The sequence below is a fragment of the Etheostoma cragini genome, chromosome 17, assembly GCF_013103735.1.
Source record: "Etheostoma cragini isolate CJK2018 chromosome 17, CSU_Ecrag_1.0, whole genome shotgun sequence".
NCBI classification, from domain to species: domain Eukaryota; kingdom Metazoa; phylum Chordata; class Actinopteri; order Perciformes; family Percidae; genus Etheostoma; species Etheostoma cragini.
This window is the reverse complement of record NC_048423.1, coordinates 12,947,316-12,966,436: the sequence shown is the minus strand read 5'-3', so window position 1 is coordinate 12,966,436 and position 19,121 is coordinate 12,947,316. Positions and strand designations below refer to the sequence as shown.

Below are 19,121 nucleotides of genomic sequence, written 5' to 3'. Positions count from 1 at the left end.
GTCTACTGTACAAATCTGAGAGTTTACACTCAGTAAAAGTTAACACTTTTTATCCCTTTGGCCAAAGTGAGTGTGATTATTAAATTGCCAGTTATTGAGTATTATTAAACTTTGCCAAAATGTTCAACTTGTGTACTTTTTTTTCATGAAACACTTGGCCACCCTGGCCAGCTAGATTAATCTGCTAGAGATTAATCCGTCAATGTGTCACACGTCAAATAAGGTTTTATTTATATAATTTATATAATTACACTTACACATATTTATTTAAAAAAAAAAAGGAAGGCAGACTGCCACGTGCAGTGCCTCATTTGGATGTACCTGACGTTTGGAGCTTAACTTCCCTACGTTTCTCCTACAAATGGGCCTTGAGCTTGTTTGGAGGTGCTAGCAGGGGAGCGCAGCTACTGGTACACCGAAGGATGGACGTCCGCCGGGAGAACCATCGTCCTAGCCATGGCCTCTTCCACCGAGCGCGGGGCTTCGGGAGGGACTCACATGGATCGGTGAGGGAGGAAGGGGACACCCGCCTAGCCAGCCAGATCAGCCGAATAAACCCTAGCGATCAATGGGGTGACAGATGTCGCAGCCAGATCGCCCTCACATCCGAGTTTGAATACACGGCGTGGTGATTATAAAACGCAGTTCTACACAACCCTTTACTATCACGGTGTGAAGTATCCACGCAAGGTTTTATATTACATAGTGGACCATGTACAAACCAAATTCATATTTATAATCGTAAACTATGTTGAAACTTCGAGCTTTTCACTTCAAAATTATTTTAAAAAATACGGTCAGTGAGTATCTTTCCCATGTTGTCTTGCGGCAACATGTTAATTAGACATGTTTCTATTGGCCAGAACGAACCAATCAGAGACTGGATGCTTCCTCTTCTTCATACTTTCTAAAGTATGAGGTCTAAGGTTCGTCTGCTGACTTCCCACTGATTACTCCACAGCAGCTCGGACGGTATGTATGACGTTAAAGAAACATTATCGCCGTATTAATAACGTAACGTCCATTTGGATTCAGTAATATGTGCTATTTAATAGATAGATAGATAGATAGCCTTTAATATTTAGACTCATGCTCCAAAAAATACAAAAGCAACATACAGACACACAAGACAGACACCAATTAAATAATCTGTCTCTTTTTTTATTTTTAGAGAGTTAACGTTACCTTTCAAAAATACTGTAATCATGGCTGGGAAAGTTGTGCTGCACTACTTCAATGGGAGAGGGAAAATGGAGTCAATTCGTTGGCTTTTGACAGTTGCCGAGGTCGAGGTAAGCGATGGGTGTGGTCATATAAATCTGAAGCTCGGCTGTCTTTTATAGACCCCCAAACCTCTTGAATATGCTCTATAAATCCGATATGTCATCTCGTGTTCACAGTTTGATGAGATCTATTTGACAACTCGTGAGCAGTATGAAAAACTCTTGAGTGGTAAGTTGGTTTTCAAAAAGTTGTTTTGAAAGCTCAAATACACTTCTCTGACTTGTTTCCAACATTTTTACTTTTTCAATTTGTTTATCTGTTAACGTCAACCCATGATGCAACCTAGGTGAGACGGACATTGTGAGGTGAAGATTTTACACGTAACATTGTGACCTGATAATCATTAAATTAACGTTTTACCACTTGGGTGTGGCGCTCTGCATTACCTGCTACTGTGTTTCCTCTGCAGATGGAGCTCTCATGTTTCAACAGGTTCCATTGGTGGAAATCGATGGCATGAAGCTTGTTCAGACAAAAGCAATCTTGAAATACATCGCAGAGAAGTACAATCTTCATGGAAAAGATCTCAAAGACCGTGTCATGTATGGTCCATTTCTTTATGTATTCTATCATTATGTATTATATTAAGTGTGACTGTGATTTTAGTGGATGAACGTGTCACAGTAGGCTATGTGTTTCCCCTCAGGATCGACATGTACTCAGAGGGAATATTTGACCTCATGGAAATGATAATGGTGTTGCCCTTCCAAGCAGATCCAAAACTGGAAGCCATTAAAAGCAAAGCAAAAGATCGCTACCTTCCTGTGTTTGAAAAGGTACCACCATGCTTTGCATATTATATGAAATGGTGTGGTCTACTAACTGACACATCTTGTTTAAAAACCACTAGATGAAAAATGGACCTGTTGATGAATAAATATAACTACTAAACAATATATTGGATGTCTTTGACAAACATTCCAGGCGCTGTCTGGACCCATATACCTGGTGGGAGGTAAGCTAAGCTGTGCAGACGTGCAGCTGCTTGAATGCACCCTGATGTTGGAGGAGAAATTTCCTGAAATCCTTGCCGAGTTTCCCAACGTCAAGGTAAATGTGTAAAGGTGACATACTGTATAAGTCGGGTTATACAAAGGAACAAAAACATTAAAAAGATGTGACGTGTTCCTATGAAATCCTACTAAACTGTTAGTAATCATAAGAACATACACACTGATTACTGAGTGCTCTGTGTGAGGATAACTTGGTTTTTCTCCAGTCTTTCCAGGGTAGGATGACCCGGATTCCTGCCATCAACAGGTTCCTGCAGCCAGGCAGCAAGAGAAAGCCACAGCCAGATGAGACCTATGTGAAGACCATCATGGAGGTGTTCAAAATCAAAATTCCAATGTTATAAACTGATCCTCACATCATTACATTCCTCACATGGGAAGTGAGAGTTATTCATTATGCAAACACATGTGGATCAATTATAGTTGCTGGTTTTTATTGCTGTGATTATGGTTTATGTTGGGGTAATAAGTGCACGATCAAAGAGCATGTCAGGTGGTTTTCAACTAAATAAATTGTCCACTCTTGACAAACTTTGAGAAGCTGCTTTGTTTTTGTTTTGTGCAAATTCAGTGACAGAACGTTATCTCCACACGTAAAAATGAAAAGCATAAGGATCATATTTGTTTATTTAGTTTTGCTATTATTACAAAAATCAAACATTCACTGAATTTTAAAGGTAACATACAGTAGCATGTCAATAGTCCCCTATGCACATTTTGTTCTTTAAACTTGGCCTATTTCATCAGTAATTTAAATATATTTAACATTACTAAAGTTGATAGTAGCAGCCTGCAAAACTGAAGTTGTAGTGTGTACAGTAACCGCCCTGCCAGCACAAATAATTGCACCCACAAAACTCACGTACATAACTGTTAGTCTCAAATCATGAGATTGACATTCATGCACATGCTTGCATACAAAATCAAAAACATTAATTTATTAAAGAACAGATTTACTGCAATAAGATTAGAAGTTCATCTTTGATCTGTTAAACACCCACTGGTAACTGTTGCAAAGCTTCTGGTCACATGAAAGTTAAGTGCCCACACAACCGAGAGGGCGTGTTCTCGTGCGGTAACTGGGAATGCTGTTTCCTTTAAAACAGGAGGCTTGTTCGTTGAGAGATGAGAGCCCTCAGTCTGGACATTGTTATTCCTCCGGTCACACCATGAAGAGTAGCAACAGTCGAAACACCATCAACAAACTGTAAGAAAGACATAGCAAACCACAATGTAATAAAACAAGTGTGTTATAACCCGTTAAGATAATTTCACAATGTTGCCTTGATAAACTTTCTGGTATGTTGAGCAAGCTCGACTCTGACCTTAGCCCTGACATAATGCCAGCAGGGATGAATTTTCCAGATTTCTTGTATCTCGTTCCCATCACAAATGAGAGGACTCCCGAGGTAACTGAAAGAAAGAAAACACAATGACAATACCAATTTGCTGACCCATGAACTGCTGAAAATCTACATATATTAGGATTGGATGATTTTAGCCACACTCACTTAATAAGACCTTGATGTCTTTGGGGTCATTAGAGGTGTTGTATGCACCATAAGCAGAGAACCAACCAAACACTAAACCAGCCATTAGGGACATCACGCTGCCTACAATGACACAGAGACACATGATGAGAATCAGAGTGCACATATGAGCGGAATTTCGTTAATTTCGTACAACCTCAAAAGCACAGTGTTCATTTTCTATCTTGAGCCTAGAGTAAGTGTTATGGATATGTATTCCATTCTGTGAAAACTCTGAACAAAGCAACCATTTTTGTCATAAATTCTAACTGTTTTCCTTCTTGAAGATGCATCTGTGTGTTGTTCTTTCAAAAAAATTTCTTTAAACCTTTTCTCTTGTATCCAATAAATCCTCCGATGGCAATGGCTGCAGCATAGCCAAATCCAATCCAGTCCACTGCCATGACAAAGCTGTAAACAGAAGTTAAGTACAGGGTGTCAGGTTTGTTTGCTATTCATGTTAAATAGCAAAGCTGACCAAAACAACAGACTGGTAATCTAACATCATTCAATTCTTAAAGTAAGGAAAATCTTAAATCAATTTAGTTACCCTTAGCAGCTTAGCCTAAGGTGACCAGGGGGACATCCGGAGACATTTTCAGCTCAGATGCGTATTCACCTCCAAAACAAGTTTTTGTTTTTACTTTTGTAAAACTTAAAACGGGGACACTAGACCTAGAGCTGTTCTTTATGGGGGCTGAGACCCCCCTCTATTTCAAGATAGAAAGTCCTAATATTTCAAGAAAGAAAGTCCTTATAGTCATAATATACCAAGATAGAAAGTCTTAATATTTCAAAATAGAAAGTCTCAATATTTCGTAATGTTTACTGAACTACTGACAGCTTTTGCTTTATTGCTCAAGGCTTGTTTCTGCAACAGCTCTTTGAGAATCAGACACAATAAAAACTATTGAGGACATATTTTCCTTTGACATTGATGTAGTATTAAACGAGCAATACTGCTGCAGTCGGCAGAAACAAGCTACAGTGTAATTTTATAGGATAATTGTCCAGCTTGTATTTACGTTCATAAAAGTGCTCGTTTTGCTGCTAACAGACTCAGATTAATATTCTAAGTGTCTGACAACATTATGGAAAGGATTTCTAAGGAGGTCGACCTTTCTGTCAAAGATTAAGATCCTTTTTTAAACATAAAAATCCGCGAAATTGCGTTCGCGAAACCCGCCAGACTCCATGTAAATAATCAGTGATTTTAGCATCGTAAATACGGCTTCTAAAATATCTCTGAGCACCGCTGGCTCCGGCTGCCTTCAGTCTGCGTGTGTAGGGTGTGCGACCATCGGCTACGTTTTGTCAGTATTTTCTTTCTTTCATTCCAATTTCGGGTCTGTTAGTCACAGTGAAAACCGGGGACACTTCCGGGGACAGGTCGCCGAAATCGGGGACTGTCCCCGGAAACCGGGGACGTCTGGTCACCCAGCTGTAAACTTTTTAGCACAATACTATTATTTTAGTACTTTAACCCATGTGATCTACCCAGAAGATCTCTAGGTGTCGCTGTGAGACCTTTAATGGTGAAACCTTTTTTTTCTTTAACTGTCTATGGTTAAAACTGAAAACGACAACAGAGGAAGCGTAAAAACAAACCTACACGCATATTCTAGTACCATTTACTGAATGCGAAGTTCGCATTGTTGTCAAATTATCATTGTACATTACGGTAACGTAATTCGTCTTGGTAAATATCACATACCTCGAATCCAAACAAATGAGCGATTGCACGTAGCGAGAAACGTTCCCTTCAATCTGTGACTGCACTTCCTTGTTACAAATCATAATACGCATGCGCCATTTAGTTTGGACTGTGCTCGTTGACATTTGACAAGGTGGGAATCATAGACTGTATATTAACGGTCCATGGTGTGAATGTAGTATTTCCAAAGATGGTTTGTTTTTCTTTGGTGCCCAATTAAAAAAAAAAAAAAAAAATCCTATTACAGCAAAAGGAAAATCACTCCATGTGGAAAATTTGTTATTTTAACATTCACTGAGAATCAACCTGAATACATCTGTTCTGGGAGTGTCGGTTTTCTGTGGAGTTCTGGGAAAAAAATGGGATTTTATCTATATATTCAAAAGAATCACCAAATTCAATTGGAAGCTAAATACGTCATTCTTAATGACAATTACAAAAACAAAACAATTGGCTTGTCAACCTGTTAAATCTACAAGGGAAATTTCATGTCCATAAAGCAAAATTTTCGGAATCTCGGCCAGCTTTTACTCACTTCACAATTGAATTTTGGAACTTTTTTGAGTCTATCCAAAGTATAATTAATAAGAAATGTATCTATATAGCTGATCTACTGCAAACAAAAATTAAATAATGATTATATAGCCTTCATTCCATTTCATCTTGTCTATGTGTTGTAGTTTATATATTTTACATTGTTTTCTACCTTTTTTATTTTGCTTTGCTTTTTGTTTTAAATGGCATCCTTAAATTTTATATATCCATATACATAAAGTATAAATCTATATGTACGTAATTTATCTACTTATCTATTCTTTTTCCTCAAAGTTTATAATGTTCCATGGATGGAAATGAACATCTTTTTTTGTATGCTGTATGGTGCCAAATTGTTTAAACATTGTTTAACACGTTTTTAAAATTTGCAAAATAAAAAGGAAATTAAAAAAATCTCATAGAATTTTTTTTACATATTATCCCCTGACCATATAAGTTATATAGAACAAAGAAATGTAATGAAAAATAAGATAAAAAGTTATAATAAACACATATATATCTAATTTACAGCATTTTTGGCAACACCAGATCATATATTTACCATTTGTTATTTGTTTGATTTGTTGTCTCAGTTTAGTTTTGGCCTGAAATCTGGGAGTGTATTGTTTTGGTCATCATCTCAGAAAGTCTGGTCTTACTGAATACCAAGTCTAATAACGCTCAAATAAATTATTCTTTCTCTTGGCTACATTCAAAAAGACAGAATTCTTTAGTTTTCTACCAAAAAACCTTCAATACATTTTATCTGTAGGGATTGTCAGCCCCACTTTGGTGTTCAAAAAGTAGCTACATAGATACTGGTTGGTCCCCTTGTTTAGATAAAGCTGCCATATGCAGTCTGCTGTTTCCATTGTACTCAATGAGGACATGGAAGCAATAAGGTACACAATGCACAGAGGACAGTGAGTGGGGTGTTGGGGGTGGGCGGGCAACATGGGTCCAACAGCAGATTTATCCTGGCCATTGTCTGCCACCCTGGCAACTCAAGCCCTTAACCTGTAGGATTTACTTTAACATTCTTGCTCTGATAATGAAGTTTCCAAACATAAAAAAAAAGTTAAGTGTAAATCAATCAATCAGCCTAACTCCAGCAGTAAAACATTGTGCCAGTAGTATGCAAATAAACTTGTGCATCTCTATGCATTTAGAATCAGGACAGTAAGACAAACTTGACTCCCCAAAGAAAACCACTTTATTTCACTCTGACCAACCCATGTCCAGAACTTACATACATAAAAGGTTCCATCGTTTAATAAGAGTCCTCAAAAAGTGTAAATCAATGCATTCTTTGAGCAAAATAAGCCACTAAAAACTGTGTACAATGTGACCACATGCTCCAGCAGAGCACTTCCGTGCAGTCACCTAGTGGTGACTAGGGCTGAGGACCATCTCTTCCATAGAGAAGGCACACATTTCCAAAACCAGTTGGCATTAAATACTGTCTACATAGTTTTCTGCATGAGTTAGTCAGATCTTGTCAGGATAAAAAAATGACTATAAAATGACTGACAACAGTCATTTAAGAACAAGAAAGCCTTATTCAAGTGAGGTATTGGAGCAACATGTAAAAACTATGAGATTTACTTTCACAGAGTAACTCCAGAAAAGGACGAGACAGCAAACATATAAAGTGACTCGTGGGAAAATGCAATGGTCGCAATACAGTAAACAATAACAGAGGACAGAGAGTGAATTTCATAACACAGGGACATTTATGATATAAATGGCTTTGAGTTCACAGGAACCTGTGATATACTCTTAACATGGCTTTGTCAGCTTTTTGCTAGGTAGATACTTGTGTGAGCTGTAACATGGTATTCAAAGTAACAAATGTATATAAAAGTGATGGAACTGTGAATATACCATTATATACTGTATATATTAAAAAAATCAAGTTCTAATGTATTTAAGCCGACAAAAAAAAGGCATCAAGTTTCTTTGCGGTCATCTGGGCTGGCATTAAACTAGTATTGCTCAACTTCAAACACATTTAGACCACCAGGTTTTGGCAATGATTGACATTGAGATGAAAGCAATATTTATTGGTAGAATAGACTAAAAAATGTACAATAGATAGATTTTTTTATGGATATCATTAATAGTAAAATCAATATCTCGGGTGTTGGAAATTGAAAAAAAAACATTCACTTTCATATTTGCATAAATGAGTTTTAAAGCTACATTCATTATCAGTATATAAAATAAATTGATGTCAAATGACTATTTATGGTAAACAATGCAGCTGGTGTCATGTTTATGAGCCCCAAAAGAAGACTATATGCTGTTTATTTTGTTCTAAACGTAAAAACATCACTCTAAATAAGCAAAGTGCATAAACTTTCTAACATGGGACTTGGCGTAATAACATAACCAATGCCAATGACTCAGTGCATTTAAAAAATAATAATCTATCATCAACACTTTTTTCATTGTTATATGTCATATCAGAGCTTTTAAACTGGCCAGTGTTTGACGGGAAAGTGAGCATGCATTAATACTGATTAGACTAAATGGGGGGGGGGGAATTACTTTAAGAGGTATATAGCTATTTGTATTTCATATTAGATAACAAGGGGCATTTTTGAGAATACCTTTCACCAAATCCACTCATGTTTTCTTATCATTTTAGGCTGCAAATCTAAATAACGCAAGGGAGCAAATAGCACAAAAAGCTTAATATTACTCTGTATCTCCATTCAGCTTTCAGCTCAAGGTCAACAGTGAGCCAGACACATAGGTTAAATCTCTGATCCTCTTATCAGATACTGCTCTGCATCTGGAACACACTTTGTGTTGTTGTGATACAGGAAAATGGCTATGTCTCTCCTTGTCTTTTGCACGTCTCATCGTGGCAACCTCTGCCCTGTTCGTTAAGGAAAAGCGTTCACCCACAGCCAGCCCAGCAGTGTCCCGTACACCCAGGTCCTCACGTACAGTTTCCTGCCGTTCTCCGTCAGCAGTAGTGGCAGTGTCAGCCCCCCCAAGATCATCACTGATGGGAGGGTTTTAGAAAGGTTCAGAGGCAAATGTTTGCCTTCCCCAGGGAACTTGCATATTTTGTCTCCGTCCTCTGACTCGTAGAAATCCGTCAGCAGCCTTTGAAAAGACAGATATTCTCTCAGGGAATTCAGCCTATCTTAGAAAAGAACAAGTGTACAAAAGCTAAACAGACCATTGCAAAGATCTGTCTGACAAAAGGTCACATAAGGATTTTTTTACAGCAGTAACAGCACAAAAACTACACCTAAATCAAACTGGGGATTTTCTGTGTGCCTTGGTTGGTGTTGGCAATGACTATATTCAAGACACCAACTATATTTCAAAACACTTCTGAAATCCAGTCTATATCAGAGGCTCTGGACTTTGTCTTTCAAGTCCCCCAAGTAAAATGATCTTAGGGGTGCAACTAATGATTACTTTAATTACCTATTAATCTGCTGATTTATTTCTTTAATAGTGGTTAGAGAACCACCAGTCTAAACTAAAGGGAACTGCACATTAGAAGATTTTCTGAATTAGCTACAAGTTTTTTCAGAAGCTAAGATACATATATGTATTTGTGCTTAAAACTGGTGGCGTGCAGAAGCAAAACATTTAAAAACATCACTGCGGTATATATTTATTAAATAATATGCAATTTCAAGATGATTAATTGTTCCACCCACCCACACACACACACACTTACCGGTCCTTGATTTCAAACCGCTCGTGCAGCCACCTGCGGAAAAACAGTGGCTCTGGAGGAATTTCCTTTATGTCCACGCGGTCAAAGTGTATGTGGACTCGGGGACATTCTTTGCACAGGAATTCTGTCAAACACAAAAAATAAAGAGACTAAACAAAAACAGGAAAATCCTTTCAGCAAAATGGCACGTAGAGCAAGCACTTAAAATCAACATGATGTGACAAGGATAGATTGGAGCTGCTCTGACGCTGTGATGCCAGGGCTCTCGGATTCAAGAGAGGAAAGACTGGGAACGTACTACAGCTTGTTGGTCCAACTGGTGCACCAGAATAAGATAACCAATTCTCAAGATAGAATCAGACCAAATGCACAGATGTGATAATAAAATCAGTGAAGAAATTAGACTAAATCAAGTCAAGTGTAAATGTAAAAAAAGTCAGTGTAGTTCAATTTAATGTCCAAAATACAAATGGTCTGAGTTTCAACTGAATATTCATTATTTGTATATGACAAAAATCTGCATCACCCATGTTCCTAAAATAAAAAAAAATTTAGTGTTTTTAGTGTCAAGTCAAAATTAAAACTGTCAAGAGGACTAAAGAAAGAAAAGGCTCTAAGAAGGTCAAGCATAAAAATGTAACCAAGTGTGAACACTCAAGGCTACACGTGTATCCCCAGAGACCTTCGAGTTCCTGTTTCCACAACACGCAATATTATCAGGAAACCGGGCACTGAAGCCCAAAGAGGAAAGCTGATCGAAGTCCGCAGCGAAAGACTGCTTCATTAGTGGAGAGAGCGCCTCAGTCAGCTGCTGCACAGACCTAAAAATCAATCAGACACAATATGTGCCACTTCAATAAATACTGACAACTCGATGAAAGACGGTTAGTGTGGACGGAGGCGCAGAAGAAGAGACACACAAACACATGAGTTAATTTTTGCAAGAAGACACATGAAGCCATAGTCACTCTAAAAAGAAAAAACAACCATCTGAGCCTCCACTGTCTGCAGCACATTTGTGTTGGAGCAGAACAATGTTCCAAAACGCACTTTAAAAACAACTTCCTGGATAGAACAAGGAAATCGAATCTTTGCTCTGTAGTGACAATGCCTCCTAAACTAAATCCTTTTAATAAACTAAAGTTGAAAATGAATCTTAAAATGTTGAGTCGTCAGAAAACAAAGAGGAGACCAAACTGCTACTAAAGAGGTGCAGGGAGCTAATTTATTAACAAGTACTGGATGGCAGATCATTTGTTATTCAGTGTTCATTTAATTGAATGCATTGAATTCTCAATCAATAAGACGTTGTCCGGGTGCCTGTGTGGCCTAGTTGGTAGAGCACACGCCCATATGTAAAGGATCAGTCCTCGACGCAGAGGGTTTGAGTCCGACCTGCGGCCCTTTCCCGCATGTCATTCCCCCTCTCACTCCCCTTTCATGTCCAAGCTGTCACAATAAAGGATCTGCAGAAAAAAACATCTGTCTACGGAAGTAGGTGAGTAAACTAACATTGCCAAAGCCACAGCACATAATAGAAACTAAAAAACCTTGCTGAGCTGAAGACCTTTAGTCTTTAAATTCCGGACTTCATAGAATGACGGGGATCCATCACATGCCAAAACAATTAAAAGAGCAAATACATTTAATGTTCAAACTTTTAGAAAATGTACCCTCGTTTGGGTTAGCATTTGCAGAATAATTTGCTACATTTACATTTTTAACTTGTCCGGCCATTCCTACACAAGTGACAAAAATTGAGTCAATATTATAATTATCTTTATTTTTTATTTTTTAACGTGTATTGCTCAAATTCAAAATTAGCTACTGGCCCCATCAATAGTTTAAAAATGCTGTTAATAAGTTATCACGGACAAATGTACACTTTATGTGGTGTCCTATTTTACATGAACTGACTACTAATGCTTTAAGTGCCAATAAAATGTATCACTTATCTAGGCTTTGGGATGTTATTTTGTGTCTCTGGTGCTTCCACATGCATACAAACTTGAGAAAAAAAAAACAAAAAAAAACATGCTGATTTGAGTGAGATACAGTTTCTGAATGTCCTCTGCCTTCAGTCTCCGGGTGAGCCGTTTAAAATCTGCACGGATTTCTACGTCACTAGCAGAGTTGAGGTTGCTAACCGTAGCATGCTCGCGCGAACATGCTAGCTTGTTTTCAATGGCAAAACACTGCTACAACTAGAGATGCTGGCAGTATTGGGGGCGATCCCAGCTTCCTAGCTACCCCACCCACCCATCCACACCCACACCCACCCACACCCACACCCACACAAGTTCACCATACTCTCCGAAAGCAATACTACCATATCCCTGTTCTGCAGGTATTCCACAACTGTGCCCTCACTTAGATGAAGTCTCCCAGCAAATCCTGCCTTGTACTGAACAAAGTTGGAAAAACAGTAGCTAGCTGCTGTGCATGTGCGACTCCCAACAAAGATAGTATAGAAGTAAGATGTCTCACTTTGTAGCAAAAACAGAGACCTAAACACACAGGGTGAAAACAAAAATATGCTGTTTTCTGCATATGAAATCATATAAACCTATTCTGGTACAACCTCAAAATACAATTATGAACCTGAAAGGAGCATAATATGAGCACTTTAAAATTCACAGTGAGAGGTTAAATACATTCAAAGAGATTTAATTGTTTTTGATCAATCTCAATATTAAGTCTATTATCTCTGCCAACTGACATCAATTAGGATACAAACTTTGGAACACAAGTCACATACTTTACAATACCTATTCCTCAACATTGTACCATCACATGGGGGGAAATGATTTAAACTGTTCATACTGATGAGAAACATTTGTCAGATGTTAGTTTGGAGTCTTGTAGCCGCAGTGTGAACGCAGCCTCGAGTCACTTCCACTTCCTTCTGAAATCACTAAAGTCACCTTCACCACATGAGACCAGGAAGTGCGTGATGATGAGAAGAATGCTTTTCTAGTCGCCCTGTTTTGTTTGCTAGAAACACATCGATGTTTATTCCGGATTGAAACGGGATGTTGTTGTTTTTACATTCAAACAGTGCTCGTTGAGCAACCGGGGAAAAAGAATAATCAAAACTCCAAAAGAAGGAGTCATGCTGTTTACAGGAAGACACGGCTGTTAATGGGTAACGTTTGCTATGTGATCTGAGGCGGTGTACACAGTGTTGCAGGATTGATGACACACGGCCTATGTGTCTTCGGATACACTGATCAACAGAAGACAGAAGCAGACTGAAGCTGCTGTTAGCTAAAAAAAACAAATCACATCTCCTGCATTAACTTTTTTTTTTTTTAATCGAATGAGCGCCACAGGTTTTTGTATCTTTATGTTTATGTTGATTCTGCCGGGACTATGACTGAATCTTAAGATGTTAATTAGTTAGCTGGTGGATGGCACGTTCCAAACCCAAGGGAAGCAATGCCATGAAGGGTATAATTTATTTTTAAATCATTTTAGCGAGGGAAGAGTTGTAGCTGTTGCTGTACGGACTGCATTCCAGCTCCTGATGTGGTCTTGCTGATACGACCGCATTAATGTTAGTGTTTACTCATTTACATAGGACATTCAGATAAATGTGAGGTATAAATGAACAACAGATGGAATCATGTTGTTTTTCACTATATTACTGTCTGCTACTGTAAACAGTACAACAGGAAAGAAGTGATGACTGGACAGAATAGAATCATTCTGGAGTGAACTGGTGAGACTACTCTGTGGGTTGTTGGACTGGCTAACTCCCCTGGAGGGGGGCTTGCATTTAGATGTGTTCTAGCTGCATGTGTCCTGTTTGGCTTTACACCCTCCACAAATAGTATTTTATTTAACCTATCAGGACAACAGGTCCAAATCACATTGTGAGACCAGGTTAAATGAAGGAAGCTGTTGAAAACAAAAGGTCTGTGGCGTGATGCCTGTATACCTGGCATTGATGGCGCAGGTTTTCTTTGACCAGAGGCGTCCAGCGTTCCCTCGTAGGCCACTGTGACGTCATACACAGCGTCCAGGTGGTCCTGCATGGCCTCGAAGGCTATGTGAGAAGCCTTCATTCTGGGTGTAAGTGTGTGTTTCAAAACAGCCAGTCCTATGGAAAGGAACAGAAGTAATACATAATTTATTAAATTAGATTGCCTGATTAAATACAAGTTATATGAACAATGGGAACATTAAGCATGCCATATCAGCCTACACAAGGCTACAAGATGCAAGCCATGTAACTGCAACTTCCTCAGAGTGAGTTAGGTTGAGAACCTTTGTTACATGTCAACTTCCCATCTGAGCTGTAATATTTTGTCAACTCTCTACTATCAAAGTAATGGCTAAAACCCCTCCAAAACCTTAAACATAAATACGTAAGAACACAGTAACGCTATGTAAATGCTTGTGTTTTGGTCAGTTACTTCACAGTCTGTTGTTCCCCTGTCGACATGGCACCACCCTCTTCTCACTAATAGCAGATAATGTCATGTGCACATGTCGGCTCTCCAGAACGATTTATTTGGATTAATGGGGGAAGGTGATATTCGGAGCTGTGGTCCAGAGATACGCTTAACCTCTGCAGAAATGGATGCAGTGTATAAGTCGGCCCAAACAACCCACTGTCCAAAAGCATTACAATAATCATGTTGATGCAACAACAGTACTAGCTGTGAAATTGTAAAGCTAGATCTTAAATTTATGTTGCAGATAAATATAACCTCCATTTAAATCAGTTTATTTCACACACCATGCTAAAAAAGATAGAGTCCTCTCTTTCAAACTGATTCTTTGGGAGCAAAACATTCTCTCTTATTGGCCAGCCACAGGTCAATTTAGTCCTCAAACCTTTGAGCTGCACCAGCTGGAATATTCAATAAGCAGTTTTGCAGTGGCACCACACCACTAATCCAATGATGATAGAAATTAATATAGTTTTTCTCTACAAAGCTCTTCTAATTAATTCTTCAACAAAAAGGGTTCTAACTGTCCAAGACTGATATAATGGGAAATGCTAGTGTTTTTATTCAATTTTCCATTTGTTGTATAGTTCTGAACTTTGCAATACATGATTCTAATAATAAATAATGATATAAACCAAAACCAAATGACTTTTAAATAAGTTTTAAAACCATATGCACAACAGTAACTTTTAAGGGTGATCACAGATCACTCAATAAGCCTCAAGGGTATGTGGCGAACTATAATGTAGCAGTACAGCAGTAAATGGCTGCTATCATAAAAGTACCTTCTTTTGTAGCAAAAGCCTGACTGTCAGCGATAACGTTCTTGAGCTCTGGATTATACCGAGTTCCTTCTGGAAAGATGACAAGGTACATCTGCGGAGAGAACACATGAAATCAAAGCCGTTTGTTTCTTATTGAACTGGCCAGAATGGAATGTCTAACATTGACAGGATTTGTTTAACAAGAAACATGGAAACTAAACACAGTACTGAACTTATGGTTAGAAGATACACCATTTTCACAACCTTGTTGTTTTGACTCAGTGTGGATTGCAACTGAACTGAAAACTGTATTTATAGTTATGTAGACTTAACATACTGCTATATCCCTTCCTCTTTTCAGGTCAACAATAACCAGGAAGTAGTAACCTTCTGATCATTTAGTTTAGCACTGTAGTACTGAATTATAAGTATAAGAATCATTCTTTTTAATGTTCTGCAAAATAAGTATTTGATGTGCCAATGAGGTAGTAAACTGATGAATGAGTTTTTAAAATGCTTTATAATGTACGTGTAAATTACTGGAATCAACAGGCAAGTAAGCAATTTGATTTAGAGTTGATTTGATGAATGGCATTCAAACAGGAACAAAGATGAAAATGTACCGTACAGGTTTATATGAGTGCACGAATTTGCGACAACTGGTTATGTTAACTTTCACCCCTTCACAACAGAGCTTTCATATAGTCCCTTCAGGTCACCTGCTTCTGTCGACATATGCACGCACACTAATCCCCCACAGTTAAATCCCAAAACAGTGATTAAAAACAAGCCCTTTTGAACACAATAACACACACTGCAATTGAACCCTCCTGCATCTAATATCTGCTCCCTTTCATTTATTGGTGCTGGTGACAGATGTTCTGTTAATACTAACTCAAGAAAATATTCACATCAAAATCCTAGTAGGGTAAGAAGAAAGTTTTGGAAGACAGTATTTTGGATGATTATTGCACAAAGCTCTGCAATGAATTTAAGTGGTGAACGTTTAAAAAGCTTCTGACATCTCTCCATTAGTGCATGTGTAGATCCTAGGCAGATGTGTAATTGACAACAGAGTGAAAATAATGTAATTTCCTTAAGGCAGGAACAAAATCATGATCTTTGAAGTCCTTGCTCTTCCTTGAACATCATTATAAACTGAACTTCCGTCTTTGAGGGGGAAGACGTGCGGGCATACAGTATGTCAACCTTATTGAGTAAATGTGCATGCTGTCAATGGGCTTGTTTAGAACATTCATAAAGTGTACTCACTGGTGCACCACACTGAGCCTGAGTGAAGAGCTTCTTCTTCATCGCCATTTCATTAAACTTTGCACTTCGTTTCACATAGGCACCTCCATGCTGAAACAGACAGATAATCTTATGAGAACAGCGGTGGAGAATGTGACTCACGTTTCATTTACATCACTATATCTGCAATTTACAATGACATCTAGATACTCCAACTGGTGCATTACCTGAGAGAAATACCATCCGTACAGCGGGAGCCATTTGAGTCCATCTTTAAGGACGTACCTGACATGGCCGAGGGCACTCTGCCTCATGGCGAGCATGTCAGCAATGATCCAGTCAGCTACAAGGAAAGCCATTGGTAGAGATTAGGCATTTACTTCAATTGGTGCTTGACACTAGATTAAGATTATGATTAAATGCATTACCTGTACATTGGTGATTAGACAGGTAGATCACATTCTCCTTGTTCTTTGGTATATCTCCATATATAACAATCTACCGAGAAAACAGGTTGGAGGCATTAGACTCAAGCTAAATGGCAGACTCATTGGTTTGCTTAATTATTCTATATTAAAGATTTGTTTAGTAAAATATTTAAACTGCAACAGGGATTTGTTTCCAGTTCATATTGATTTTGCCCTTTTTTTACTCAACCAGCATTGAATACAGCTTTTCATTAAACCTAAGATGATTAAACAGGTCCATTCCAATCTATTAATGTGGGCTCAGTTTATACACAGTTTATTACACAAATCACACCATATCAGAAATGATCTCTTTCCACCCACAACACTATCACTGTTTGCCTGCAACCTCTAACCTACAAAAATACCAACTGTACAAGGAGTGGCAACAAAAAGACAAAAGACTGCAGACTTTCCTGCCATGCATCTGGTTTAGCGAGATCTTGTTTATTAGCCTCTGTGACCGGCTCCACTTTACATTTTGTTATTTCAAGAGTTCCAACAAATGTTGACACCCGCAAAAAAATGCAATGATTTGCATGAGGCGTGCATGCAATATTCATGGCAACGTTAAGTCTTCCGGTGTAGCCAGTCAGAGGCAGCTGACACTTATCCATCAGTGTACTTATATTTTTATTATCAGAATAGATATGAATGGGTAAAATTCCCTATCCTTAATAAACACAGTTCTACACATGGTGACCACACTAACACAATGAGTTTAGTGTCAGTCAGATTTACTGCAAGTTTACCCGCATTAAATGAAGGCTCACTCACCTCAACTCCTGTGTAGTTTTCAAAAAAGAACAGGACCATACTTTGGTACACTGAGTACAACCGGTCGTCCAACCTGTGATACACCCTCGCTGGTAAGACGGTTGAGAGTAAGCGCCATGTCCCCCATGACAGCAGATAAACTGGGGCTGTTCCCAGCATAACTGTGGCTGGAAACCAGTACCGCAGCGAGTATGTGTGCACAACAAAGGAAAGCAGCATTTTCCCACCTTTGGCTCCACTAAAGTAACAAAAATCCCTGAAGTACACTGTAGGACAGTACTACTCTGTGAGCACCGTGAATAAGTTGCCTACCCTATCTATCTGACACCACACCTGGCCTGCTTTCAGCACACCGGTCCTGATAAGTCAGCAGCATGTGAAAGTGAGAAAGCTGCAGCAAAAGGGGAGTGAAGAGCTAGCTGGCTAAAGCTAATTATAACCTTGTGTGCAAAAGGCAGTTAGCAAAGTCGGCTAATATGCGCTAACGTCCACCCATACTGTAATAGAAATAAAACGAAATTAAAGTATTAGTATTAACATCTCTGAAGAACAAATCGGAACAACACTTAAACCCGGACACTTCCAGTAACGTTATAAGTTAAGAAAATGCGTTAGCGTGCTATTTAACGTGTTTAGCTAGACAACAAGTTTTACCTTACGCTACATTTCACTTAAACTGTTTTCTCTAATGTGGCTACGAAAACAGAGTGCAACCAGTCTATGAGTGCAACCCCAACGTCAGCTCAGTTGTTAAAAGGCTAAAAAAAATTCTATTGCTTTCACAAGCTCATCTTTATCCGGTCAGCTTATCATCAACTAGCTTCTTGCAGCAAATGTCACACACACGCTTTGCTACGTAATGTAACATCAACGAAGCTGATTGGTCAAATGACGTGGAGAGGCCAGCCAATGGGCGAGAGCGCACCATGACTTCCATAATGCTCCAGTAAATCTGGTCCTGCTTTCCCAAACATCCATGCGGATTTCCCTCAAATTACATAGTACATGCATAGTACCATTTTCAAAAGCAAGTTATAGTATTTACTTACTTTCTAACAAAAGATTCACATTAATTTCCATTTTATAATGTTTTATACAAAAGAATTTAATCCGACACAGATATGATTTCTTAATGTTTGCAGGGAAGGTTTGGTGATAACAAATGGTTTGGCCCACAATGCTATCAGTCATATAGTGCTGACCTGAAATTAAATATTAATATAATTCTTTATTTAATAGACTTGGTCTGATAAAGTGGCTCCAAACTCTGGTTACAAAGACAAAGAGGCAAGTAAATGTTACAGCTGAAAACTAATTTCTTCATCTACTTGGCAAATTACTGTTCTATAGTGTTTGCATTATACTTCATGACCCTAACATACCACATATTTATGTATTACATACTTTAGAAATAGGAACAGCTGTTTGTGAAAACCAATTCTCAAGTAAGATTTTAGTACATTTAAAGTATTGTAGTATATGAGTGATTTTGTCACTTTCCATCTCTGCTGCCTAAACACACTAAGATACATCAGCTTGTTAATTTGCCATCTGTCACCCAATGACAAGGTTTATCTATCAAACCACTATGATTTTTCATTTTCAAGACAAAATGGTCACTCCCA

At 38.4% G+C, this 19,121-nt stretch overlaps 3 protein-coding genes across 6 annotated transcripts; 1 reads left to right on the top strand and 2 right to left on the bottom strand.

Moving 5' to 3' along the window:
* The first annotated feature begins 871 nt into the window (after positions 1-871).
* On the top strand, positions 872-2,796 carry gsta.1 (glutathione S-transferase, alpha tandem duplicate 1). Of its 2 annotated transcripts, XM_034898027.1 has the most exons (7): positions 872-972; positions 1,172-1,292; positions 1,401-1,452; positions 1,694-1,826; positions 1,931-2,060; positions 2,209-2,334; positions 2,504-2,796. In XM_034898027.1, exons 2-7 carry the CDS (start codon positions 1,206-1,208, stop codon positions 2,639-2,641), a joined length of 666 nt encoding a protein of 221 aa, XP_034753918.1. In that variant the 5' UTR covers positions 872-972; positions 1,172-1,205; the 3' UTR covers positions 2,642-2,796. The 2 variants fall into 2 exon arrangements, with proteins under 2 accessions (XP_034753918.1, XP_034753919.1); XM_034898028.1 differs by lacking the exon at positions 872-972 and having other exon boundaries at positions 1,153-1,292.
* A 110-nt stretch (positions 2,797-2,906) lies between these two features.
* On the bottom strand, positions 2,907-5,668 carry zgc:163080 (uncharacterized protein LOC799515 homolog). Of its 2 annotated transcripts, none has more exons than XM_034898039.1 (5): positions 5,587-5,668; positions 4,155-4,237; positions 3,809-3,910; positions 3,623-3,710; positions 2,907-3,502 (listed from the first exon to the last, which is right to left on the bottom strand). In XM_034898039.1, exons 2-5 carry the CDS (start codon positions 4,228-4,230, stop codon positions 3,460-3,462), a joined length of 309 nt encoding a protein of 102 aa, XP_034753930.1. In that variant the 5' UTR covers positions 4,231-4,237; positions 5,587-5,668; the 3' UTR covers positions 2,907-3,459. The 2 variants fall into 2 exon arrangements, with proteins under 2 accessions (XP_034753930.1, XP_034753929.1); XM_034898038.1 differs by having other exon boundaries at positions 5,541-5,638.
* A 1,596-nt stretch (positions 5,669-7,264) lies between these two features.
* On the bottom strand, positions 7,265-18,367 carry agpat5 (1-acylglycerol-3-phosphate O-acyltransferase 5 (lysophosphatidic acid acyltransferase, epsilon)). 2 transcript variants are annotated; one of them, XR_004660101.1, is made up of 9 exons: positions 17,497-18,367; positions 16,681-16,750; positions 16,480-16,595; positions 16,274-16,363; positions 15,023-15,113; positions 13,721-13,882; positions 9,781-9,904; positions 8,092-9,191; positions 7,265-8,059 (listed from the first exon to the last, which is right to left on the bottom strand). XR_004660101.1 is itself a non-coding variant. In XM_034897994.1 (8 exons), exons 1-8 carry the CDS (start codon positions 17,713-17,715, stop codon positions 8,966-8,968), a joined length of 1,098 nt encoding a protein of 365 aa, XP_034753885.1. In that variant the 5' UTR covers positions 17,716-18,367; the 3' UTR covers positions 7,265-8,965. The 2 variants fall into 2 exon arrangements, 1 of the variants encoding a protein (XP_034753885.1); XM_034897994.1 differs by having other exon boundaries at positions 7,265-9,191.
* Positions 18,368-19,121: the final 754 nt, after the last annotated feature.

Excerpts from the sequence above, each read along its gene's own strand:
- agpat5 (XM_034897994.1), bottom strand. The coding sequence starts at position 17,715 with ATGCTGCTTTCCTTTGTTGTGCACACATACTCGCTGCGGTACTGGTTT. Across the intron at positions 16,364-16,479 it reads ACGGATGGTATTTCTCTCAG|CATGGAGGTGCCTATGTGAA; the intron begins GTAATGCACCAG and ends TGTCTGTTTCAG. Across the intron at positions 13,883-15,022 it reads GGCTTTTGCTACAAAAGAAG|GACTGGCTGTTTTGAAACAC; the intron begins GTACTTTTATGA and ends TCCTTTCCATAG.
- gsta.1 (XM_034898027.1), top strand. The coding sequence starts at position 1,206 with ATGGCTGGGAAAGTTGTGCTGCACTACTTCAATGGGAGAGGGAAAATG. Across the intron at positions 1,293-1,400 it reads TGACAGTTGCCGAGGTCGAG|TTTGATGAGATCTATTTGAC; the intron begins GTAAGCGATGGG and ends TCGTGTTCACAG. Across the intron at positions 1,453-1,693 it reads GTATGAAAAACTCTTGAGTG|ATGGAGCTCTCATGTTTCAA; the intron begins GTAAGTTGGTTT and ends TTTCCTCTGCAG.
- zgc:163080 (XM_034898038.1), bottom strand. The coding sequence starts at position 5,632 with ATGCGTATTATGATTTGTAACAAGGAAGTGCAGTCACAGATTGAAGGG. Across the intron at positions 3,911-4,154 it reads TATTGGATACAAGAGAAAAG|GCAGCGTGATGTCCCTAATG; the intron begins GTTTAAAGAAAT and ends GTGTCATTGTAG. Across the intron at positions 3,711-3,808 it reads AGACATCAAGGTCTTATTAA|TTACCTCGGGAGTCCTCTCA; the intron begins GTGAGTGTGGCT and ends TCTTTCTTTCAG.